The sequence below is a fragment of the Apiospora marii genome (assembly GCF_038362585.1).
Source record: "Apiospora marii strain CBS 49790 chromosome Unknown utg000002l_segment0_segment0, whole genome shotgun sequence".
Classification (NCBI taxonomy): Eukaryota; Fungi; Ascomycota; class Sordariomycetes; order Amphisphaeriales; family Apiosporaceae; genus Apiospora; species Apiospora marii.
In genome coordinates, this window is record NW_027117373.1 from 2,213,748 (window position 1) to 2,238,559 (window position 24,812).

The following is a 24,812-nucleotide window of genomic DNA, read 5'->3' on the forward strand; positions in this document are numbered from 1 at the left end:
ATTGATTAATGAATAATACTCCGCTGCCAAGATACTTACCGTTCACTATCCATCCGTTATCATACGACCGAATACATTTCCCAAGGTTCGGGTGTCGATATTCAGGGGTTCTACATGATGCAGATTATGGCAGGCGCCGCAGGTAATGCGCCGCTAAATTCGCCGCCAGTATGACGACACCCAAACAGAATTTGACTGCAGCGGCGCATTCGGTTCATATGAGAAATTTAAAATTGTACAATGCGCACCGACTGGTCAAATCAGTTGACAATGCCTGATAGAAACAATTGTGCTCAGCGGTCTTTAAGGTAGTGGAAAAGTGCCACTTAAGCAATATGCAGATGCGGGAGGAAGGAAGTATGAAACACTACGAACGTCGCTACAATGAGACCACATGCACTTAGTGCGCCAGGAACGTAAGCTCCTTCACATACACCTGGTTTCTCATAATTCAAACACCTCAACGCATTAGACTCGAGGTAAATCATAGAATGTCAATGTGTCGATACGAAATAGTAATATTTTTTATCCATTCATGCCTTTCCGTCTTCAGCTTATCTAAGCAGTCAACCGATTCAAAGCATATGCTTTTCACACGCGGCATACACGTCATAGCTAGAAGGGAGTGTCAGTGAGAATACCGAAAGCAGGGCACGCAGTGTATCATACCTGGCGTCATGCTCCATTCGTTCGCCATGTGACGTCGGCGCCTTGGGCACCGTTTCGTCCAAGTACGGCACCATCTTATCTGCGACTTTTCTTTCGAGCCCAGCCCTGACACTCGACAGGATCTGCACACGCGCCGCCCGGTTCTGACGAATACTCTGGAACGAGACAAGGAGGCCATCGAGCTCGGTAGGGTCCCGCAGGCCTTGGAGAAGAAACCCCAAGGCAGCTCCGTCTTCCATCGCCTGCGCGGCGCCCTGGCCGCCGAATGGCAGCATGGGGTGGACAGCATCGCCAATGAGGACGACACGCCCTCGAACCCATGTCGACAAGGCTTCGTGGACGAAAAGGGGCCAGCGCTTGATGTGGCTGGATAGCTCGATGAGTTTCTGGACTTTGAGGTCGAAGTGGCCGAACTCGGCCATCATGGCCGACTTGAGCTCTTCGGTTCCGTCTTCAATGGTTGTTGTGTTCGAAGGATGGATGCCCACAAAGTTTAGCAATTCACCGCTAACCATCCCATAAGTAGTTGCCCGTTCCGACTTGCGTGGGAAAATATAGAGGAAAGTAAGACTTACCCGTGACACGTGTACCATATCATGTGCCTCTCCTTGGTCGTCTCGGCCGTATCTGCCAACAAGCTCACCACATCCCCGGAGGCCTCCATCAACGACGCCAGCTCCTCGTCGGCCCGCAGCTGGTCTGTCTTGAGAAGGAAACGGAACGCCGCCATGCCAGAAAAGTCCGCCTTTCCTCTCCCTTCCTGCCCGACCACATAGCTCTTGATGGCGGAGTGCACGCCGTCGGCACCAACCACGAGATCACCGCGCACCTCCTCGCCGCTCTCCAACACGACCCCCATGCCGTCCTTGCTCACACCCCGCACGCCGCAGCCCACGCGGATCTCCACGGGCGGCCCCCAAGCGGTCCCATCCTCGTCCGGACCCCCCGACTCCATGGTGGCGAGCCGCACCAGCTCCTCATTCAGGTCGGCGCGGTGCACCGCGACGTTGTTGCCAAGCGGCATGGAACTCAGCTGTTTCATGTCGCCCCCGCGCAGAATATTCCAGTAGTGCTGGCGACAGACCCGGGCCCGAACCGGGTCGAAGCCCAGGCGCGCGAGCACGCGGTTCCCGTTGAGGTTGACGTTGAGGGCGGCGCCGACCACGTTCGACACGCCGTGCTTTTCCAGAACCAAGACGCTGTGGCCGGCTTGCCTCAGCGACGTGGCGGCGACGAGACCGGCGATGCCGGCGCCGACAATGACGATATTGAGCGGCATTACGGCTGTCTACTTGGTCATGCGTGTAGCAAATGTGCACATTGAGCATCACATGGTTTACTGAGGCGAGAGAGCGGGATTGAAAGTGTATTGATTATGCTGCTACTACACCCTGAATGAGCATGTATGACAGGTCAGCAAACCGTCGCAGGATGAGATGATGCTCAAAGCGGCAAGTGTCGTGGGAGCATATTACCCGCAATAATACTCCGGTGATTGTATACTTCACACCCATCATCGCTGACCAATAGGAGCTTTTATTTCCCAGCGGTGCTTTCTTCTCCCTCCACCCCCCCTAACGGCCGAACATGGACTGCAAGCTATACCCAAGTTGCAGCGTCTAGTCTACTCAGGCTTGGCGCACTCCAGTCTACTCTACGTATTTCATTTCACGTGTCGGTTTCTATATTGCACCACTACGCCAGGATCACCACGTCCCGTCTCATAGCCACAGCCCCTGAACAACCACCATGGCCGACCTAAGCGCCGCCCTAGAGTCGTTCACAGCCATCGTCGCCGAGAAAGCCGCTGCTGTCTCAGACTACCTTGACGCCGAAAGCCTCCCGAAACCGACTCTCGGGGAAGCCGGCCATGTCGGGTACCAGGGCGAAAGCACGGCGCTGCGCAAGGCGCGCTACGACCTTGCGCGGGCGGCCAAATCCCTCCAGCTACTAGCCCAGGGGCCCGAGGACACGGCTCTCGCGCTCTTCCGATCCGCCTTTGATGCTTCCAACATCGAGGTTCTCCTGCGCTTCCGTTTCTTCGACGCGGTGCCGCTCGGGGCCACTGCGCAGGACGAACGCGGCATCTCTACCGCCGACCTCGCCGCCAAGGTGGATCTACCCCTGGGTTTGACGGAGCGCATCGTCCGCTTCGCCGTCGGCAACGGGCTCTTCGAGGAACCGGCGCCGGGCCTCATCATCCACTCGGCGACCTCGGCGGCCCTCGCACGCTCTCCAGCTCTGCGCGCGGTCGGACGGCTCACGACGGGCCCGATTACGGACGTGACGGTGCGCATCGCCGACGCCCTCGAGCTTCAGCAGGCCGGGCGGAACGGGGTGACCAAGTCGCTCTTGACCGGCCAGTCCGAGCTGGGGCAAGAGGAGCCGGCCTTCTGCCTCGCCTTCCCGCCCTACAAGAGCCCCTGGGAGCTGGCGCAGGCCAACCCCGACTTCGCCGGGATGATGGGCGACTACATGCGCCACAACGAGAGCACGAGCCGGATGCGGCTCGACCACCTGGTCCAAGCCCGGGACTGGTCCTCCCTGGGCGCGGCGCGGGTCGTGGACGTCGGCGGGTCCCTGGGCCACGCCTCCATCGCCCTCGCATCCGCCATGCCGAGCGCGACCTTCCTGGTGCAGGACGTCACCGCCGCCACCGTCGAGGAAGGACGGGCATTGGTGCAGCAGCAGTTCCCGGACCTCGCCCCGCGTATTGCCCACGCGCAGCACGACTTCTTTACGCCCATGCCGGCCGAGGCGGCGGGCGCTGATGTCTATCTGCTGCAGTGGATCCTGCACGACTGGACCGACGCCGATGCCGTGCGGATCCTGCGGGGGCTCGTCCCCGCGCTCTCCAAGCCGGGGGCGCGCGTGCTCATCTCCGAGGCCGTCCGGCCGGAAACGCCCGCGCGGCTGGCCAATACGCTGGACGAGAAGGTCGTCATGGACCAGGATGTTATCATGCTGGCGGCCCATGCGTCCAAGGAACGCAGCGTGGCCGGGTTCACGAGGCTGTTTGAGGAGGCAGATGCTCGGTTTCACCATGTTGCTACGGGAGGCGGGGCGAATGGGGCGTTGCGTTCAGTACTGGAATACGAGCTGCGGGACTGAGAGGATCGAGAGCTCGATTGAATGGTTCTGTATCTGGTAGCCTAGAATTACAGTATCGAACAGCTCGCTGTGAGAAACGATTATCAAGAATAGCCATGGCCTATGCGTCTACATGAAGCTAGCATAAGAGACACAACTTAGGCAGAATGTTTACGAACTAGAACTGCTCCAATACAGAATCGTTCTCTCCCTTGAAACCTATCTTATGGGTGATTCTTAAACGACCACTGCGACCATTTCCCGGAGTTTCGAATTTCATCTTCGTCAGCTAAAGCGCCTCGTAACAATGTCCCCAAGGTGTTACTCTGGGAAATCAGAGGAGCGTTAGCACAGATCAGTAGCTACATGGTCAAGATTGACGGACATATGGAAAAAAGGGACTGGAGAGGGCACGACTTACATGCGGTGGATGCACCAACGTAAAATGGCTCCCTGAAGTTCTGGCCCATCGCAACAGAGACCCAGGATACAGCGTGTCCCAACCATGCGGGTCGAACTGTCTCGCTCTCGGCCCAAGCAAGTCCCTCGTCAGTTTGACTCCCATATCGAGTCCACTGTCCGCCAGCTCCGCCTGTGTCCCGAAGACCCCCTCGGCCGCCTCGATGACGAACACGGACGGCATGTGCCTCTCAATGGCAAGGGGTTTGGGCCCGTACTCGCCAACCGCCGTCAGTGTCCCCTCGAAGTGGTCGACCAGCCACTGCGGCGTCCCAGCCTTCTTGCCGCCCCAGTTCCCCATGAGGTTCCGCGGGGCCAGGAACCGCACCACCTCGACCGGCATCGCCTCGTATTCGACGCGACACGGCGAGTCGATCAGTATAATTCGCTGGACGGCCTCGCCGGCGCGCAGCAGGGTCCGTGCGACTTCGGTAGCGAAGTAGCCGCCAGCCGACCACCCGCCCAGGTTGTACGGTCCATGCGGCTGCACCTCGCGGATGGCGGCGGCGAAAATCGCAGACATTTCTTCGATCGTGGTCGAGAAGGAACCGGCGCCGAGGAACGGACTATTCACGCCGCAGAGGCAGATGTCGGGGCCCAGGTGGGGGATTCGCGCGTACGCCAGCCCGGAGCCGCTGCCGTCGGGGAGGAGGAAGACGGTCTTCTTGGCCGTGGCGGGATTGCCTTGCAAGGGCAAAACCAGCGGGGGCGTTCGGCCTACGTTCTTCTTCTTGTTTTCCGTAATTGAAACATTCACCGTGCCCTTTTCAGTAGCTTTTGACTCCCCTAATGTCTTATCGATGTGCCTTGTGAAGCTGCGCACGTCAGGGTAAGTCTCGAACACTGAGACCTGCATCCGCTGTGACAACTCTTCGGCGAAACGGTCGGTGATGGCCTGGGCCAGAACACGGTCGAGTCCGAGGTCTGCAAACTCGGTGTCATCTTGCAACTCATCGCGAGATATGCCGACCTCCTCGGCAATGATTGCAAGGTACTGCTCGAGGCCCATGTTGGTTAGAATGGGCGGACGTCTTGGGATCGTTGTCTGAAGCTAAGAAAGCCCCTGAAATTCTTGGGGCATCCTGGGAACCCCGAAAAGACTTCAGCGAGAACACATGCTCTGATTGCGAACATCAGCTAGGCCAGACTGTGCCAGAGCATCTAACGCAGCGGGGAGCAGAAGGGGTCATCACATGCAATCTCTCTTGTTCACTGATTTCGGGGCCTAACCATCAGCTAGCTGTTTTGGCGGCGTAATCATTTACTGTGCTCTAGACCGGAATCACAATCCTGCGGTTAATTTCGACCATGGACTGGAGAAAGAATCATAGATGGCAGGGGCGGCGAATTATCTTATCATTACTAAGTTATTGGGAAAGTCCCCGATATGCAGCTGAGCTGGCTAGAAAAGACCGGCGTATCTGACATGCATGCAACTTCACCCCTGAAAGCGGAGCATTATCATAGTGCTGGGGCTGACCAGAAAACTCCCCAAACTGACATGATATGGCGCAAAATACATTCTGGATTCTAGGACTTCGTGAATGCGACAGGAAATTGGCATACTTTTACCTGTTAGCCATGGCGAAGAACAGGGAAATCCAAACAATTTGCATGCAGGCCATCCCGCGATGACTTTCTCGAGTGTTGCCCAAGCAGCCTCAATGTCTAACGAAAACGACATGGCGGAAACTTCAGGAGACATTGCCATCATTGGCATGTCATGTCGGTTTCCTGGCGAGGGCGATGGGGTAGACGGATTCTGGCAGTCCATATCTAGCGGTCAATGTAAGTCTGCCACAAACACAAGGAGATGGAAAGGAGGCAACAGGAGTGTTTCACCTGGGAGCGATAGAAGTAGGATGAAAATGCGCAAGTCAACACATAAGAAAAGGGGCAGACAAAACCCGCAAACCATGACTGACCATCTCAATCCCCTCCAGCCGCATGGAGTCAGATCCCCCCCGAGCGCTTCCACGCCTCCGCCTTCTGGAGCCCCCACAAGCGCAGCAACGCCAGCGCCACCCGCGGCGGCTTCTTCCTGAACGCCCGCCACGACCCCGCCGCCTTCGACGCCGCCTTCTTCACGCTCCCCAAAGCCGAGGCGCAGGCCATGGACCCGCAGCAGCGCCTGCTCGTCGAGACGGCCTACGAGACCCTCGAGAGTGCGGGCGTGCCCCTCGCGGCCGTCGCCGGCTCGCGCACGGGCGTCTACGTGGGCGTCTTCACGCACGACTACTACGAGATGCTGCGCAAGGACGCTGAGAACCTGCCGGCCCTGACCATGCACGGCACCGCTTCGACCGCCATGGCGGGGCGGCTCTCGTGGCTGTGGGACCTGCGCGGGCCTAGCTTCGCCCTCGACACGGCCTGCTCCAGCAGCTTGGTGGCGCTGCATCTCGCCGTCCAGGGCCTGCGGGCGGGCGAATCGGACGCGGCGCTCGTGGGTGGGACCAACCTACTACTCTCGCCCGACATGTTTAAGGTCGTGAGCAGCGGGTCCTTCCTGGCGCCCGACGGACGGAGCAAGGCCTTTGACGCGTCTGCCGACGGGTACGGGCGCGGGGAGGGGGTCGGGGTCCTGATGCTCAAGCGCGTCGAGGATGCCGTGCGGGATGGCGATCCGATCCGGGCAGTCATTCGAGGAACGGCATGTAATCAGGATGGGCGTACACCGGGCATGACGCTCCCGAGCTCCGAGGCACAGGCGGCCCTGATCCGGGACGCGTATCGAACGGCCGGTGTGAATATGGAAGATACTGACTATGTTGAAGGTGAGCACTTTTCCAGCTTGGACCGAGCAAGTCAACTCAGAACCTAAACCTGGTCTATAGCACATGGAACTGGCACACAAGCAGGCGACCGAGAAGAGACGACAAGTCTCTCCCTAACCATCGCTGCGGCCAAAAGGCAAGCACGGAACGGAAAGCTGCTAATCGGATCAGTGAAGTCCAATGTAAGCCATCCCCTTACCTCTGGAGAACCATGTCCACATTTGCAACCCCTCTCGACTGACTACAACCTCTTCAGATCGGGCATCTAGAAGCCGCCGCCGGCATAGCAGCTCTAATCAAGACCGTGCTGGTGCTCGAACACGGCGTCATCCCCCTACCATTTCGGCCAAGACGCTCAACCCGAAAATCCCGTTTGCGGCGTGGAACCTCGCGGTCCCGACGACCCTAACGCCGTTCCCAGGCCCCGGCCTCCGCAGAGCCAGTGTCAACTCCTTTGGGTTTTGCGGGACGAATGCGCACGCCATCCTCGACGACGCTTATTCATACCTGCAATCGCGCGGCATCACCGGCGGAAACCATTTCACGCAACATAAGAATAGTAAAAGGCTTGCAAACGGGATCGCCAATACCGCAGACTCGGCGGGTCGCCCTCTAGTCTTCACCTTGAGTGCACAGGACAGAGACGGCATCAAACGCGTCCGGCAAAGCCTCTCCAACTTCCTCCTGAGCAAAGAGAACAAGACTCGCAGCACCAGGGAAAGCAGCGCTGTGGAGTTCCTCGTCGACTTGGCCCACACCCTCAACACAAGACGCACACACCACCAGTGGAAGACCTTCGCCATCGCGGCGTCCGCCTCGGAGCTGGCCGAGGCATTTAACGACAAAGAGGCACCGCGACCGGAATATCTCACCGCCTCGCAACCCCCAAGGCTCGGCTTCGTCTTCACGGGCCAGGGTGCGCAGTGGGCCGGCATGGGCATGGAGCTCATGGCCGCGTACCCTACCACCTTCGGCGCCAGCATCGCAGCGGCCGACGCCTACCTACGGACCGAGCTCGGGTGCGAATGGTCCGCCGAAGAAGAACTCCGGCGGCCCAAAGGAGATTCCAAGCTGGGCATTGCCGAGTACAGCCAGCCGCTCTGCACCGTCCTGCAAGTCGCCCTCGTCGACCTCCTCGCAGAGTGGGGGATCAGGCCGGCCGCCGTGACGGGCCACTCGAGCGGCGAGATCGGCGCGGCCTACGCCCTCGGCGCCCTGTCGCGTGAAGACGCCTGGAAGGTGGCCTACTACCGCGGCGTCCTCTCCGCGGGCCTTCAGGACGCCGACGGCGCCATGATGGCCGTGGGGACGTCGCCCGAGAGGGCAGCGGAGCTCGTCCGACGGCTGGCGCCGGGCGAGGTCGCTGTGGCTTGCATCAACTCGCCGTCGAGCGTGACGCTCTCGGGAGACGCGGCGGGGATCGACAAGGTGATGGCAGCCCTGAACGAGGAAGGAATCTTTGCGCGGAAACTCCAGGTGGATACCGCGTACCACTCGCACCACATGCAGATGATTGCCTCCGACTACATGGACGCCATTCTCGACGTGCAAACAAGACCCGGCGTAGATGAGTGCGTTATGCAGTCAAGCGCAGCCGGAACCGCCGTTACGTCGAGTCATTTAGGCCCGGCTCATTGGGTCCGCAACCTCGTCTCCCCCGTGCAGTTTTCGGCGGCCGTACAAGACATGGTACGACCAATGTCGGGAAAGTCGCGTGCAACCAAGAACACCATCGACATACTCATAGAGATCGGACCCCATTCCGCTCTCCAGGGCCCCTCGCTCCAGAGCCTGAAGGCGATCGGCGTCACCGACGTGCCCTACCTGACCGCGTTGTCGCGTTGGGAAGACAGCCGCAAGACCTGCCTAGCCTTGGCCGGCGACCTATTCGCCAGGTCCTTCCCAGTCGACCTCTTCAAGGCAAACGAGATAGCGACATTGTCGTCATCCTCTCGAAAGCCCAAAGTGCTGGTCGGCCTGCCATCATACCCCTGGAACCATCAGCAGCGTCACTGGGCCGAGACCCGCTGGGCCCGCGAGCAGCGCCTGCGCTCACACCCGCCCCTCGCCCTCCTCGGCGCGCCCCTGCCCTCGGCCGTGGCCGGCGAGCACGCTTGGCGCGGCTACCTGCGCATGCGAGAGCAGCCGTGGGTCGCCGACCACCAGATCCAGGGCAGCGTGCTCTATCCGGGCGCGGGCTTCCTCGCCATGGCCATCGAGGCGGCCGCGCAAGTTGCTACCGATGGCAACGGCGACAGAGGCGACCGCGAGGTCCGCGGCTTCCGCCTCCGGGACGTGCAGCTCGTGCTGCCCATGGTGCTGCACGAGGATCGCGACGTCGAGTATACCATCGTGCTGCGGCCCCATCTGACCGGCACCCTGAGCACGGCCAGCACGTGGACCGAGTTTGTCATCTCCAGCTCGCCGGACAGCGTCGCATTCGAGCGTAACTGCCTGGGTCTCATACTCGTCGAGTACGCCGACAGCCAGGTCGACCTGCTAGAGGGCGAAAGCATGCGACAGCACATCGACGGGATCGTGCCGAAATGCAGAGCCCCACTCACACCCAAAGCGTTCTACGAGGACCTCGACTCACTTGGTCTCACCTACGGGCCGGCGTTCGCCAACCTCTCGGCTATCCGGGTCCGGCCTGGGCTTAGCGCCGCCTTCGTCGATGTGCCGGATGTCGGGCTCGAGGACGTGCAGCGCACCGGACAGCGGCCGCACGTGATACACCCCGCGCTGCTCGACGCCGTATTCCACACGATATTCGCGGCCGCTCAGGGCAACGGGGATCTCCGAACCGCCATGATCCCCAAGACGATAGATTCTGTGGTTGTGTCGATGGAGGCGCCGTACCGTGCGGGCGAGCAGCTCCGCGGTGTCTGCGAGGCGCGCCCACAAGGTTTCAAGGAGTATATGGCCGACATCTGTATGGAGGACCCCAGGACAAAGCTTCCAGTACTCCAGATTCAGGGGCTGTGCTGTACAAAAGTCGCCGGGAATACCACGGCCGATGATGCCACCGTTACGAACAGCCTGTGCACCAAGATGGTCTGGAGGCCCCATGTCGACTTGCTGGATCACAGCGGGTTGACCAAGTTGGGTTTCACGGCTGAGGGCTCGGCGTTGTCCAAATTGTCTGAAATGATCGGTCTCATGCATCATGCCAATCCTGCCATGTCGCTAATGGAGGTCGTTACATCTGACCAAATCATACTTCCGAAGCTAAACCTTGAAGAGGGGATTTTCGCAACGACCAGCTACCAAGCCGCCTGCTCAGAGACAACCAAGCCGGTTGTGGCGGAACTCTTGTCCCAACTGGGACAACCCATGAAGCACAAAATCTTGGACCTACACGACTGCATAGCAAACGAGGAGTTCGCGGCTGATCTTATCATCGCTACTCACGATGGTTCTGAAGAGTCCCAAAACAGCATAGAAGCGCTATTTGTGAAGCTTCCCGCCAGAAGGGGCAGGGTTTGCCTTGTTGACAGAGCGCCTGCGAAGGACATTGGCCCCCAGTTGCGAGCCGCCAAGTTAAAATCAAGCCTGGTCCTCAAAGATGAGGATTATGCTGTTCGAATCATTACCAGGGACGACGGAAACACCGGGACAAATGAAGGCGCGATGGAAGAGATTGTGGTCCTCAGTGGCGAGCATACCACCACTGCTGAAACAAAACTGGTCCTTGAGCTTCAAAACCGCGGCTTTAAGCCTGTCGTCGTACCTTGGGCTGACGCCGCCGCCACGTCGGCCGTCCGCGAAAGGCGATGTATCTCCCTCGTGGAGCTCGAGAAGCCGTTGCTCGAGAAGCTCAACGAGCGGGATTTCCTCAGACTTGTGGAAGTCATGAAGAATGCGCTGCACATCACGTGGGTCGTCGGCAGCGATGAGGACGAGCCCGCGGCCGCCATGGCCACGGGCCTGCTCCGCGTCCTGTATAACGAGATGCCCGGCCTCGATCCCATTTCCATCTCCGTCGATGCCAGCTCCCGCTCCCAGCCGGAAGAGCTCGCCGCGCTCATCGCGCGGGTGTTCGTCGTGCCCAAGGGAGAGCGCGAGTTCCATATCTTGGACGGCGTCCCGCACATCTGCCGCGTCGTGCCAGATAAGCCACTCAATAACAGCATCGAACGCCTCGCCGGGCCAAGCGATGCCCAAGAGCCCGAGATCATGTCCTACGGGGACGCAATCGCAGACGGCCGACCCCTTCGTCTCGACATCGGCAAGCCCGGACAGCTGGACTCTGTGCGGTTCCGGGTGGATGCCGTCCCCGAGAAACCCTTGCTAGCCGACGAGGTGGAGATCGACGTCCAGGTCTCCGCCCTCAACTTCCGCGACGTCATGTCCATTATGGGCCTGCTGCCGACGCCGACGCTAGGCATCGAGGCGGCCGGCACCGTCCGTCGCGTCGGATCCGCCGTCACCCACCTGCAGGTCGCCGAGCGCGTGGCGCTGGTCGGAAATGACGCCCATGCCTCGGTCATGCGCGGCAAAGCATCCCACGCCTTCAAGATCCCGGCGGCCATGACCTTTGAGCAAGCGGCGGCGCTCCCCATCGTATCGTACACGGCGTGGTACGGTCTCGTACACATCGCCAAAGCACGAAAGGGCCAGACCGTGCTCATCCACGCCGGCACCGGCGGGGGTGGGCCAGGCTGCGCTGCAGCTGGCGCGAGACCTGGGGCTCGAGGTCTTCACGACGGTCAGCAGCGAAGAGAAGCGCCAGTTCGTCCGCGACAAGTACGGGGTGGCCGAAGACCACATCTTCGGCAGCCGTGACCTCGGATTTGCGCGTGGCGTTATGGCGATGACGGGCGGGCGCGGCGTGGATATCGTGCTCAACTCGCTGGCGGGCGAGGCCCTGAACAGGAGTTGGGAGTGCATCGCCCCCTCAGGGCATTTCATCGAGATCGGGCTCCGGGACATTGTCGACAACACGCGCCTGGGGATGCGGCCGTTCATGCGTGGCGCGAGCTTCTGCTCGGTAAACCTGCAAGATCTATGGGAAAACCAGACGGAGCTGATGGCCGCGGTCGTCGAGGGGGACGGCGCCGTACCTTGTCCAGGGCATTATGAAGCCGGCCGAGCCGCTGGTGTCGTACCCAGTATCCGATCTCGTGAAGGCTCTACGTCTGCTGCAGTCGGGCAAGCATAAAGGCAAGCTGGTCTTGAGCTGGACCCCGGACGCCCATATTCCGGTCCTCCGCTCGCCGGCGCCACCGCTCCGGCTCGAAGACGGCGTGATTCTTCTAGCCGGCGGCATGGGCGGCCTCGGACGAAGCTTAGCGAGCATGCTAGCGAGCCAAGGGGCCAGAAGATTGTGTTTCCTGTCGCGTTCAGCTGGTACCTCTGCCGAGGCCCAGCGCCTTCTCGAAGAGCTTGCCGAGCAGGGTGTCCAAGCTAGAGTGCTTGCCTGCGATATTTCAGAGCCCTCTTCGCTCGCCGCGGCCCTGGACCGATGCAGAGCCGAGCTTGGCCCCGTACGCGGGGTGTTTCAGTGTGCGGCCGTTCTGCGCGACGCCCTCTTCACAAAGATGACGTACAGTGAGTGGACCGGAAGCACCCGATCCAAGGTGCAAGGGAGCCAGAACCTGAGCAATGCCCTGCCCGACGTCGACTTCTTCGTACTACTGAGTTCGTACGCTGGCGTTTTCGGAAACCGCGGGCAGAGCAACTACGCCGCTGGCTGCAACTTCCAAGACGCGCTCGCCATGGCGCGCCGTGCACGTGGCCAGTCGGCAGTGAGTGTCGACCTCGGCCAGATGCGCGACGTGGGTATGCTCGCGGAGAGCGGCGCTCAGGGAGATATCAAGACGTGGGAGAAGGTGTGGGGCATCCGGGAAGACAAGTTTCTCGCCCTGATGCGGCTCTGCATGCAAGCAAACGAGCTGGGCATCGGCGCGAGGGTGGTCACGGGGTTGGGTACACGAGCAGGGTCTCTTACCGCGGGCATCGACCCGCCGTACTATTTCGAGACAGATCCTCGCTTCGGCGTGCTCGCGCGCGTTGGCGGAGGTGGCGGCCACGAGAGTGCCGGGGACCGGTCTGGCAACGAGCAGCCGCTTTCTGCCATGATCCCACAGGCTGCCACGATTCAGGATGCGGCATCACTTGTACTGGCAGCACTTGTGGGCCGCGTGGCCAAGATGATGGATTTGACGCCCTCTGATCTAGACACGGGACGCGTCTTGCATAGTTACGGAGTTGACTCTTTGGCGGCTATTGAGATTGTGAATTGGGCATTGCGAGAAATTCAGGCACGCATTGCTGTATTTGATGTCATGGCGGCCGTGCCTATGGCCGTCTTCTGCGAGCGCGTTGCTGCTAGATCTGTACTGCTGCCGAAGAATTTGATAGAGGCAGCTTGAGTCTATAGATATGGTGGTTTTGGTTGGTCAAAACGGGAAGCTATAGAATAGACAGCCCATAGGAAGGCGGAAGCCATGAAGCGGACATCTCGTCTCATCAGTAACTTCCTTGTAAAAAGGAGATATTTGTCCTTGTTCGGCTTGGGCATAAGCGTAAGACTGACTGCCACACCATCGAGTGATAACGCGCGTCCTGGGATGTTGCTCAGGAAGCTCGGCCGTCAGTCAAGTACTTGGTAGCGATCATCAGACAGGAAGCAGCCTACAAGCTTTACCGGTCGGGATGTCGAGCTTCCCGTAAGAGCTAGATATCCTAATTTGCTCGGGAATTTTTGTCTTCAGTGGCCTTGATTGATGGCCATTGAATTGTTAATGTTGAACTGGATGTCGTCGCAGTTAATATGTGAATTTGACTGCATATATGCAATTAGCAAGTGGAACTCGATAAGGAGGATAAGGTACGATGACATAGCCCAGGGCGGCGTGTGCTGGATTACGTGGGGTTGGAGGCTTAGCGAACCGAAGCTTCCATAAATGCTCGGCGGCCATGATCTTTTGGCTTTTGCGACACGATGCGCCCACGCTTCTCTGTCACTTTTAGCACTCTGGGAGTATCTTTATATTGCGCAGGTTCATCCTCAGCATGACCGAGCCTTGATTGCCTTTTACCTTTTTAGCATTGCGACTTGCCGCAAGAACATGTCCATCGACAGAGTCAGGCCATCGTAGAGCCGTCTTACCCGGCCCACATCCAACCGAATCGAACTCGCGACTTTGCATCTCTTTGTGTGGCTCCCCAACTTCACCAATCACCATCGACTTAAAATAAACCGTTACGCCCACGATGTCGATACGCATAGCGCTCGACAATGCGCCCGACTTCTTCACAAACCTCGACTTTGTATCCGGTCGGGTCCTCTTGGGCCTCAACCGGTCAGAAAATGTGGGCAACATCGTCATCAAACTAGAGGGGGAGTCGAGGACCGCCCTTTCGGCGCCCGAGTTCGAGTACGATCGCCGGCGTGCCTCTACGCCAGGCCCCGGATACGGAGACGTCGTTACCGAGAACCACAAGCTGCTCTACTTGGTGCAGCAAATATACCCCGACGAGAGGAGCTTTGGGCCTACAGCCATCGGCGCCATGCCCGGCGTGTTACATCCTGGGCAACACGAATTCCCTTTCAGGTTGAAGCTGCCTCTGAATAATATATGCGGAGATCCCGCAGCCATGTCAAAATTGAATGGCGTGGGAGGAGGCTCGACAAATCAGGGCCTGCTGGGGCTTGGTAGCTACAGGACTATGGACGGAACCAAACAACTGATGCTGCAACACGTCAAGTCCACCTTGCCCCCTTCGCTTACCGGTTTCCCTCGCGAGGCCGAGATACGTTACTACATAAAAGTCACCATTCAACGACCTGGCTTCTTCAAAGAGAACTGGCGCTACCAGGTCGGCTTCAAGTTCCTCCCCGTCGAGCCGCCACGGCCCCCCAAGACGAACCAAGAAGCCTTCGCGCGCCGACCCTTCACCTTCAAGCCGCGGTCGCCCGCTCCCTACAAGCAGCGGCGCTCCTTCTTCGGGTCCAAGTCATCGGCCGCAGCCGAGGCGGAGGCGCAGGAGAACCCCCCTAATATAGAAATGTCCGCGCGCCTGCCCTTCCCGAGCATCCTCACGTGCAATCAGCCCGTCCCGCTGCGCCTGATCGCCAAGAAGCTCGAGCCGACTACCGCGCAGGTCTACGTCATCTCGATCGAGGTCGCGCTCATCGGGTTCACCAGCGTGCGGGCGCACCACCTGCAGAACACCGAGGTGACCCGCTGGGTCGTGTGCTCCGAGTCCAACATGCAGATCCCCGTCGGCAAGCCGACGGATCCCGTCAACTCCGAGTTCGTCATCCCGGACGGCCTGTGGGCGAACCGGGCCCTGCCCAACACGATCGCCCCGTCTTTCACGGCTTGCAATCTCCAGCGGCGGTACGAGCTCGAAGTCAAGATTGGGCTGAGCTGGGGCCTCCCCGACCCTAAGGGCAAGAATGTCGTGTTCTACCCGCAGATGCTCTACCTGCCCCTGAAGCTATCCAAGGTGGAAGTCTTCTCGGGCATCTCGCCCCCCGCGCAGCTCCTCGACTCCTCTTCTTACAGGCCCCAACAAACATCGCCGCAGCCCCCCATGCTACCACCCCGTCAGTCGGTAGCCACATCCTCGCAGCAGCAGCAGCCGCCGCCACATGATGCACTTTACCCACCCCAGCTTGGTCCGAATAACACACCGAACTACGATGACGCGCCTCCGAGTTATGACGAGGCCATGGCACAGGAACTTACCGCTCCGACGGACCGCCCGGCATACAGTGGCGTCACGGCGGAGAATGACCCAAGTACCATGCCGCCAGAAAAGTCGGGTCTGCATTAGTAGATATTTTGTTCCGATGCAGAGCATGTTGGTTTTCAGCGGGAAAGTGCAGAAGTCGGTCAATCTTGGTTTCGCTTTTAGTGATTTTTGCCGTGCAAAGGGACGAGGCCAAAAAGATTGTAGCGCACAAGTTGGCATGGCGATTATACCCAGGATGGAGTTTGGTGTACATTATTGCAGAAACATACATAACGAAATAATGATGATTGTGAAACAAGGTCTTTGTTTTATCCGCCGCATGAGTTGCCCCTGTCCGGTCAACGTGCACTTTCATCCAGAACTTGAGAACTCACCGTGTGGAACACTCCTACTCTGAATGCCGATCTCACGCCAATTGACAGCCTCTTGCCGGTTGCCTATTGCCCAAAGAAATGTGCACGGCTGTCCTGTATACGGGGTGATTCGCTGCAGAGCTAAGTTTATTGCACCTGTGCCTGCGCCTGGGTTTTGCAGGCTGTCAGATTGCCGTTGTGCCAAGCAATGCCCAACTACCAACGCACCGCAAAACGCAAGTCGCTGTCGACTCAAAGACCCATTAGGCCCATGAAGGAATCGCATGTCACCATTTTTCGGACTCAGAAGGACCCAGATCATATGCAGAGGGGAACGAACCCAAGGGGTTCATTGTCAAATTGTGTCGAGACACGCGTATGCTAGCAGTAGAACATTGATGATGACCAGATCCTACGCCGTCCAATCCATTTGGCAGACCAGCCCCTGATCAGACTCCTTCGTTGCAAATTGCAAACCACCTGTGAAATTGAAACAAGAGATCCTCTGTAAGCATACTGGCAACGCCGGCATATGGGCTTCACTATGTGCGCATAGCTGGTCCAAGCCATTGCCACGTTCGATGAGCTTAACCTCGCGGAAAGACGAAAGTTGTATTGCCTTGGACTACTTCAAATCTACCCTGTAGACTTCGTCCTTTCAGGCTTCGTCGTCTTCCTAAACTTCGTCCTCCAGATACCGGTAGGCGAACTTGAAGTCAGCCTTCCGGCGATTCATCCTGCAAAGCTTTGTTAGTCACAGGTTCAATTCGATTCAGATATCGCCAAATCACGTTAACCATCGCCGATCCTCGCCAACCAGAGAAAGAGTAGAAAGCACAAAGTGCAGAGAGACAAAACGAACAAAATGAAAACGCCATCAGAAAACAAAACATGGGATACAGGTTCCTGAACAGGATACAACAACTATTGGGTACATGAAAACTCCTTCGCTCTCTCAAGTGCACTAGCACTATGCCTCTTCAAAGGCAGCAAAATCAAGGTCGTGTGACAAGTACGGTGCTACTAACCATGTGGACTCGTAATCGAAAAAGCGGTAAGTGCCTTGCTCGAACTCCTCCGTGATCGACTTCGGCTCTTCATGTCGTTGAAACCAAGTTTGGTATTGCTTGTGGAATCTCCAACTCTGGTCCTTCAGCGCCTTGGCAGCAAGATACTGCTGATACGTTCCCTGCTTGTAGTAGAAGACATAGAATAGCGTATCGGGGTCGATCCGAGAATACAGTCGCGGGTCATCGAAGATAGCCAGGGGTTCCTGAGGATATTGAGACAACGAAGAGTGACGATGCTCAGGTCGATACTTCCGGGGAGCATCAGCATCCACCAGATCCGGTGTACTCGTTTGTGAAGCATGCATCATTCTAAGATGTGCTTGTGAAGAGACCGGCAATTCGCGCTTCTTAGTCACATTGAAGGAATCAAGCAGATCCGACAAAGACGCAGGCAGGTGATAAATGGACTCTTCTTCATCGTCCTGACTGTCGGGCTTGACGCCGTTGGAGGCGCCATTTGTTTGCGGAGCTTTTCAAATAGTCAGTATGTTTTCTGTGACATAGTGGGTGTGGCAGCCACTTACCTTTGGATACTGAAGCAGGCTGCGCTGGCGACTTGCCCGCGGCCTTAGCGGCCGCCTTCTCCTTCTTAGCCACGGCTGCAACAATCGGTGTAGGTTCGGAATTCCGGGAGTCGGTGATGCTGGAAGGCGCAGATGGCCTTGATTCCGAGGAGACGGGCTGTATCGATGCGATACTCGGTGAACTCGTAGCACTTGTTCGCATACCGGGCAGGGGCGAGATGCCTGTCGAAGGCACAACCGGCAGTGATCCGGGAGGCGGAGGTAAAGGAGCAATGCCAAGGTTGTTCTTGTCCGCTGCGGCCGCAGCTGCCGAAGCATACTTCAAACCCTCGCCAGCAGGTCGCATCGGCAGAGGCGCCGCCTTCATGCTTGTGCTCGTACTGCTACCATTCGTGACAGTCGACAAGGGGTTATGCAGCGTCGCCAGCGTCGGTAACGGAGATTTGAGTTGTGCCGACGGCCGCCGACCAGCCGCCACAACTGCGTCCACGGCAGTCCGCGACGGCTTTCCTGGTAAGCTACTGGGCCGCGGCTCGGTTTCGGGGGTGTCGTCTTGTATTGACTGGGTATCTTGGGAAGAAACACGGTCATTGTCGGGCAAGCCAAAGATGTCCTCGTCTTCTTGGAGATTCAAGTCATCGTAGAGCTCCTCGTCCTCGATAAAGTCGTCGTTCATGCCATCCGATACGTAATAGCGGATGCTCTCTTCTAGATCCGTCACCTGCTCGGCCTCAACGCCACCGTTTTCTAGAGAGCGCCGAATCAGCTCCATCTTGGACTGATGCCATTTGTGTCGCTCGATGATGTGCTCGAGTGCTGCTATCCGGTCCGCCTTCACTGTGTTGGTCTTGCCCTTCTTCATGGTAGCTTGTATCGACTCGCTCTCGGCTTCCAGGGCCTCGATCTGTTGCTCCAGCTCATCCACCATGCCAGCCAAGAAGTCGCTCATTTCGACCTTGGCCTGCTCTTTGGGATCGAGTTTCGCCTGGGCTGATAGACCCTCTTTCGAGTACGCTTTGGTCTTCATGGCCTTTTCCACAGCCTTGAACCTCTCCATTTGCTGGACGATGATATTTTAGCCATGTTCAACTGCACGTTCAAGTAGCGTTAGACACCAACCGTTTCTATCAGCTTCCGGTGCTCCAACAGCGGAGCCTTGTCCTTGATGTCATTGCTCGCCGCCCAAGTCTTTATCTGGTCTCGCAAGCGCTGGAGCTTCTTGATCTCACGCTTCAAGTTGTCCTCTAGCTTCTCCTTCTGGGCGGGATTATTCGACTGTTCTATTTTCTCATAAATCGCCTCGAATTCAGCTACGCCCTCGGCCACCTTCTTGAAGCATTTGTCTACTTCTTGCTGCAACTTTCGTGCCGCCATTGTGACAAAAGATCCGGTGGCGGAGGATGATAGGACTGGATAAAGATGGTGCAAGTAATGATTCTAGAATAAGGCTATGCCTTAGGATTAGATGTATGATTGGGAATGAATCGATCGATGAGGCTCGGGATGCGTCGGTCGATAGAAAGGGCTCGTTGCGTCCACACAAAGTGAATGCAGTGTGACTGTAGCCGAAGCTGTGAGGTGTCCGACTGAGGTGGAAAATACAAGGTGGGTTGGCCAGCCAGGTGCCTGATGTGATGCTGCTGCGGTTTCGAGCAGGAAAGGCGACCTGATCGCAACGAGATAGCCGACAGGACAAGCAAAACCAGTTGCCGCTGGAGGAGTGGGAGATCGGGGTGAATGCGAAGTTGCGGCTTTGACGTTTCGTCGCTCGGTTTTGGGTGAACCGAGACAAAAATCGAAGGGTTGCGAACGGGAGGATGGCAATTCGTTTGCTCTCTGCGGCAGGCGCAAGGCAAGTGTGATTGTCGAGTGAGGCTGGGCCAGCGGAAAAAGGTCAAGTACCGTAGCTGTCCAATCAGCTGCAGGAAGGGACCTTGATCAATCAAGCGATCGGTTGACTGACAAAAAGCTGATAGATCAATGTGGAATCAGCATGCGACTGTGTGACCAGCTGGCTGCTGAAGCGGTGCTCGCAATTGCAATTTTAGAAACGTTGATACGTACAACGTGGATGCTGTAGGCATTTGACGTCTTGTCAGAGGTAAGGTGAGGTGGAATTAGAAGGGCGGGCCACTTATTCCTGCTAGCAGCGAGTAAGGTTGTGCCAGGATCCCGCTACGCACACAACTTACCTCATAGGCCGGAACAATGACCCTCAATCAATCAATCAATAGTTCACACAAGCACAGCTCTTGCCAGTCAGCCGTACACCAGCACAGCACCAGGGACCCGGACTGGCAGGGGCTTGGGGGGTGGCACAAATGTACAAAACAAAAAAGTGGCAGAGCAGTGGGATGGAAGCAACCTTGCCGTCAAACGCAGATAACCACTGAAGCCAACCAACCAATCCTGATTTTTTAGGTGCCCGACCGGGGAGAATCTGCCCGCAATCGATAGGCTATCAGTTTATTAACTGTTACGCATGTCTTTCTGGGTATCAAACAATTGATATTGTACGCTTCATCACACTCTCTACAGTATTCCGTGCTCATGGTGCAAGTTTATGTACCTACACTGGTGCCAATGCATAGACTCCTACTAACATATGCCACTTTCACTAAGAGGTCGCTATTGAACACCCTGTTCCTTAAAAAATCTCGTTTGCTCATACGGTTCTGACAATACCAGGCAGAGACAGAATTGGTCTTGATCGGCATTTTGCCTCGGGACACTGCCTCTTCTTGCTCTCTGACCTCGTTTGTACATCGCAATATGAATATGTGTGTCTTTTGATATGCACGTGTGTCGCCAGCCTTCACCAGGTAGAACGCCTAACACTGCGCCGCCTGCAAACACACGCCTTGCCAATGCCGCCGGTCTACCTGCAACATGTTGAGCAGAAGGAAGTAGACGAGTTAATTAAACGGCTCCTTCAAATTGGATTATCAGCGTCACATGACGCTCTTTCTGGTCGCATGACTGCACTTGCGGGACGAATAGATCTCGTTTATAGTGAAGGGTCTAGCATACGATTGGACAAGCCCCCCTGTCCACGATCTACCTTTTTTTCCCAGGACAGAACGTGGGCAATTCCCATTGCGCATCTGCATCTCTTCCATCCATCATGACCTAGTAGGCCGGCCAGCCAGCACCCCTCCCCCTCCCCCCACGTCTCTCTACCTGCCCACCGGACAACCTTGCGGTTAGCTGCTGCTGGCTGTCTCCCAGCGCACGCACACACGCACGCTGCTGTTTGACGTGGCCGCTGCCTCACACACACACCCCTACTCATTCTCAATAAAAGCTGCCGCTTAAGCAACCATGAAAGGTAGGTACAAAAGAAAACAAACAAGCCAAAATAATGGAGAAATAGTATGATTCTAATCACGTGTTTTGTCTCTTAATGCAGCCATTTTGCAGCGCGTGCTGTCCGCGTCCGTGACGGTGGATAAGGAGGTGGTATCGTCCATCGGCAAGGGCGTCTTGGTCTTCGCCGCCGTCGCGCCGGGCGACACAGAGAAGGAGGCGGACTCACTTGCAGCCAAGGTGCTGAAGATGAAGCTGTGGGACGATGAAGCCGGCGGAAGGGTATGCATAACATATGCCCCCCGGTCCCCGCCCCCTTTCCCCCTTCGCTCAGGGGCTTGCCACTCCTCCCTGCCCCCCATAGTCCAGTGTTAACTCCGTTACCCCTTGCATAGTGGAAAAAGAGTGTACAGGATATCGAAGGCGAAGTACTTTGTGGTAGGTACCGTTATCCAACGCTCGGGGTTGTTCATGCATTGACTTTGGCTCCAGTATCCCAGTTCACACTTTTGGCCCAGACAAAGAAGGGCAACAAGCCCGATTTCCACGGCGCCATGGGAGGCGACGAGGCCAAACGACTCTACGATTACTTCTTTAACAAGGTGCAACAAAGCTACAAAGAAGAGAGGGTAAAGAACGGCGTCTTTCAGGCCATGATGGAAGTCGCTTTAGTGAATGACGGCCCAGTAAGAGAACTTCTAAGCCCTGGCGTTTGTATGAATGGTAGTCGCTTACCTAATGTTGCAGGTCACCCTCGAGTTGAACGCTGGCCAGAAGACTCCAGCAGCGTGAGATATCACAGTACTGATGAGTACTGGAATAAAGGATGAAGAACCTGCCATGCTTGATAGACCGAAGGATACCCTGAGCACATTGATTTTGCCCGCGGCGCCTATATTGATTCGCAATGAAAGACATTTACATTGACACTGCATCATGCATACATGTATGCATTGGATGTTGTTCATAAAGGAGGGTATCGACAATCTAGACGACCAATATAGACAGAATTACAACATTGCTTTGCCGGCCTTCAAACAACTAACTCCTTGAACAGATTCAGAACCCCCAAAACTCCAGGGAACCTCCTATAACTCCTAATCGTGACGGTATCGGGTTGGGTATAAATGGACGTAAAGTGTCCTAATCAATGACAGCCTTTGGCCTGAAAAGAATGTTGGGGTTCGATGATGGCCCTGAGACATAGACACTCAGTATTTGCCACTCAGCGAGATGGCGGTAGACGTTTGCGAGCTCGTCTCTTAGCAACAACCGCGGCATCCCACGTGCCCGAGAAAATATCCTCACATTCATCCTCGTCATCCGAGTTGAACATAACCGGCTCAGCAGCATCCAGTGAGTGCTTGTCGTGTTGGGACGACGCCGCGAACTCCGGGACGTCCACCATGGCGGCGTCTTCCCAGTGCTTATAGTCCACCGTTCGGTGAGTTTCTAATATGTACTTCCCGACTTTGTATTTCTGGGACTCCTCCTTGGCGTCCACGTACTTCCATCCCACCTTGGCGTGGCATATGTTGCATGTCACGTCGGCCACGATGTGTGGGCCCGTGACCAGCAGGCGCGACTCCGGCTTGCCGATCTTGATGTTTACGAGGCTTCCCGAGCCTGACCCGTCCGTGCCGTCGTTCTCGGGTGGCGAGACGAGGTATGCGCGTCCGTAGCGACCGGTGAAACCCTTGCTCACGATCTGCGAGGCGAAGGCCAGGTCTGTAGAGCACGTCGAGCACCGGATCGTATCGGGGCGCACTTTCAAAAGCCTCGGGTTTTCAGGCTGTTGCTCCTCTAGGCTTTCGACATAGTCGGAGGAGGAAGAGGCAAAGGAGAGCCGCGAGAGCGTGTACGAAGACGACTGGGAGCTTCCGACCGAGCTCGAGAGGGAAGACTCCGTGGGAGAGCTAGACAGTGGCGGCACGGAATTCTCAGCTGGCGGAGAGGAGGGGCTTGGGCTCGCCGGCGAGACTTGTCGTCGTTTGAAAGGGAGACTAAAGCTCGGGAGCAGGTATAACGGGTATCGCGGCGGCGGACCGCCGGGCCAGGAAGTACCGTTGTTGGTCATGTTAGGGTTAGCACGTTGCATGTCAGGTCGGTGGACGATCAGTCGGGCCTGCAGGCGGGTATTCCCAGATTACTGCTGGTCTTTACTCGTTGCTCGGTAACACAGGGGTTTGGTAGGTTGTGCTATGGTCATAATGATACGAGACAGCGATGGGGAGGCTATACTCGATCTAAAGAGTGCCGTAAAGGTTCCCCGCATCACAGAGAGAGGAGAAGAAGCTAGTTTGGTGAAACCATAGCACCATCTCTATGTTTTCCGACTTACACACAGTAGGTTGAGGGAGGAAGTAGAAACAAGCTTCGACTTATCAATGGAGAGAAGGGGAGCGAGCTCGGCTTGAAATCATACTCTGTAGTAGTACATGCTCGCGGTGATTAGATAATGACGCCCTGCGTTGGTAGAAATATGGTCCCCGTGGCTCGTGGCTCGTTGCATCATCCTGTCATGAGGTCAGGTCTGGTCTCGAAGACACCTCCCTCCGCTTATCGTTGCTACCCAAAAGTCAGCTTCATTAATCATTGACTGGCTCTCTGCACCGTGACCCAGCTGCCATGCCGGCAACGCCTAGAATGCCCCCGTCACCCATCACCCGAGACCCTTGTCTCTCATGCCTTATCGATACCCGATTCAGCTTAATGGAGTTGGGTTGAGTGGGACCCCTCCTCCGCCTAGGATTCTGGGATTGCGGGGCACGCTGCCTTTGTTTCTCTCCCCCAAGCCTCCTACTTCCGGACGAGACCAACCAGCCAACCACACCCAAAACAGCAGATGTGGGACAAAGTGGGCGGGCAGGAGGCAGGTGAAGGATGCTGAACGCCGGATGCATGTTATGCATGCCAGTTGCATGCTGCCATCGCAGTAGCCATCGTACGTACAGTACAACGCGCAAAGGCTCCGATGTCTGTGTATTACGGATACACTCCATGGCAACGGTCAAGATGGCATCATGCACTATCGCTACCTACGATGGAACCGTAAAGAGGACCCTGGCTGCCTGGATTAACCGGGTGCATATTGACGCCAAGCGCTTGGGGACTGCCGCTGTTGCAGCAACCGGCCTTTTCGGAACAGCTCTCGGAAGCAATGGAAATGGATTGTTGGAGACGAGAAAGAGGACAAAACAGCAAGAGGCTAGTTGTAGCAGGAGGGAGTGCGGTGTAAGCCGAAGCGGGTGACTCGAATGATTGGAAGGGTGCCGCATACCGGTGTGGCCCAATATTGCGTTACTTGCTAGATTCCAGCACCGAACCCTTACCGGACATGATAGTCACTGGTAGCCCTGCTAACATCTGGTCTCCGACAATTGGTGAGTCAATATCGAACCACAACGTAGTAATAGTACCAGCCCAGAGCATGTGCCTTTCTATCTAGTAGTACTGTAACACTTGGAATTCCTTGTCCTTTGGTTTTTGTGGTGTAATATGACTAAAGGAATTGCCAATTCAATACAAAGCAAAACGTGTATGAGTGAATGGAGATGATTGATGGAATGGACGGCCGAATTGAGTGAGGTAAGGTTGGTGGCTCTAACAACTGTTGCCACGCTCCGGGCTGGGCTCCTGGGCTAGGGAGCAGAACCAGCAGGAAAGACCAGGGTAGGCGCTGGAGCCAAAAGCCGTTTCCAGAACTTAGTGGGCGCATTGGTCGCATTGGACGCCCAATCAGATCCACCTATCTCCGATTGTGCATTCGAGCATTGAACCTTCGCACCTATTTCTCCTCGTTGTTCGCCCTTCCCCAATCTGCCAATTCCTGCTTTTGCTTTTCCCTTTGACCGCTGTCAC

At 56.9% G+C, this 24,812-nt stretch overlaps 8 protein-coding genes across 8 annotated transcripts; 4 read left to right on the top strand and 4 right to left on the bottom strand.

Annotated features, from left to right (window-relative positions):
* Positions 1-575: 575 nt before the first annotated feature.
* Positions 576-1,948, bottom strand: PG985_002365 (salicylate hydroxylase; the record flags this gene model as incomplete). Its single annotated transcript, XM_066822134.1, has 3 exons — positions 576-615; positions 670-1,176; positions 1,245-1,948. The coding sequence occupies 3 exons, from the start codon at positions 1,946-1,948 to the stop codon at positions 576-578; spliced, it is 1,251 nt and encodes a 416-aa protein (XP_066689566.1).
* Positions 1,949-2,418: 470 nt separating this feature from the next.
* PG985_002366 (uncharacterized protein) lies at positions 2,419-3,780 on the top strand (the record flags this gene model as incomplete). The annotated part of the gene is made up of 1 exon (XM_066822135.1): positions 2,419-3,780. One exon carries the CDS (start codon positions 2,419-2,421, stop codon positions 3,778-3,780), a length of 1,362 nt encoding a protein of 453 aa, XP_066689567.1.
* Positions 3,781-3,983: 203 nt separating this feature from the next.
* On the bottom strand, positions 3,984-5,227 carry PG985_002367 (uncharacterized protein; the record flags this gene model as incomplete). The annotated part of the gene is made up of 2 exons (XM_066822136.1): positions 3,984-4,085; positions 4,181-5,227. The coding sequence occupies 2 exons, from the start codon at positions 5,225-5,227 to the stop codon at positions 3,984-3,986; spliced, it is 1,149 nt and encodes a 382-aa protein (XP_066689568.1).
* Positions 5,228-5,900: 673 nt separating this feature from the next.
* On the top strand, positions 5,901-13,366 carry PG985_002368 (PKS4; the record flags this gene model as incomplete). The annotated part of the gene is given in 7 exon segments (XM_066822137.1): positions 5,901-6,000; positions 6,162-6,992; positions 7,053-7,174; positions 7,249-7,317; positions 7,344-11,582; positions 11,599-12,051; positions 12,065-13,366. 7 exon segments carry the CDS (start codon positions 5,901-5,903, stop codon positions 13,364-13,366), a joined length of 7,116 nt encoding a protein of 2,371 aa, XP_066689569.1.
* Positions 13,367-14,210: 844 nt separating this feature from the next.
* On the top strand, positions 14,211-15,779 carry PG985_002369 (arrestin; the record flags this gene model as incomplete). The annotated part of the gene is made up of 1 exon (XM_066822138.1): positions 14,211-15,779. The coding sequence occupies one exon, from the start codon at positions 14,211-14,213 to the stop codon at positions 15,777-15,779; it is 1,569 nt and encodes a 522-aa protein (XP_066689570.1).
* Positions 15,780-16,727: 948 nt separating this feature from the next.
* PG985_002370 (N.t1.c1 domain-containing protein) lies at positions 16,728-19,026 on the bottom strand (the record flags this gene model as incomplete). Its single annotated transcript, XM_066822139.1, has 4 exons — positions 18,765-19,026; positions 17,646-18,705; positions 17,080-17,590; positions 16,728-16,788 (listed from the first exon to the last, which is right to left on the bottom strand). Exons 1-4 carry the CDS (start codon positions 19,017-19,019, stop codon positions 16,728-16,730), a joined length of 1,887 nt encoding a protein of 628 aa, XP_066689571.1. The 5' UTR covers positions 19,020-19,026.
* Positions 19,027-20,966: 1,940 nt separating this feature from the next.
* On the top strand, positions 20,967-21,743 carry PG985_002371 (uncharacterized protein; the record flags this gene model as incomplete). Its single annotated transcript, XM_066822140.1, has 5 exons — positions 20,967-20,973; positions 21,055-21,233; positions 21,347-21,389; positions 21,444-21,637; positions 21,699-21,743. 5 exons carry the CDS (start codon positions 20,967-20,969, stop codon positions 21,741-21,743), a joined length of 468 nt encoding a protein of 155 aa, XP_066689572.1.
* Positions 21,744-22,176: 433 nt separating this feature from the next.
* On the bottom strand, positions 22,177-23,028 carry PG985_002372 (uncharacterized protein; the record flags this gene model as incomplete). The annotated part of the gene is made up of 1 exon (XM_066822141.1): positions 22,177-23,028. One exon carries the CDS (start codon positions 23,026-23,028, stop codon positions 22,177-22,179), a length of 852 nt encoding a protein of 283 aa, XP_066689573.1.
* Positions 23,029-24,812: the final 1,784 nt, after the last annotated feature.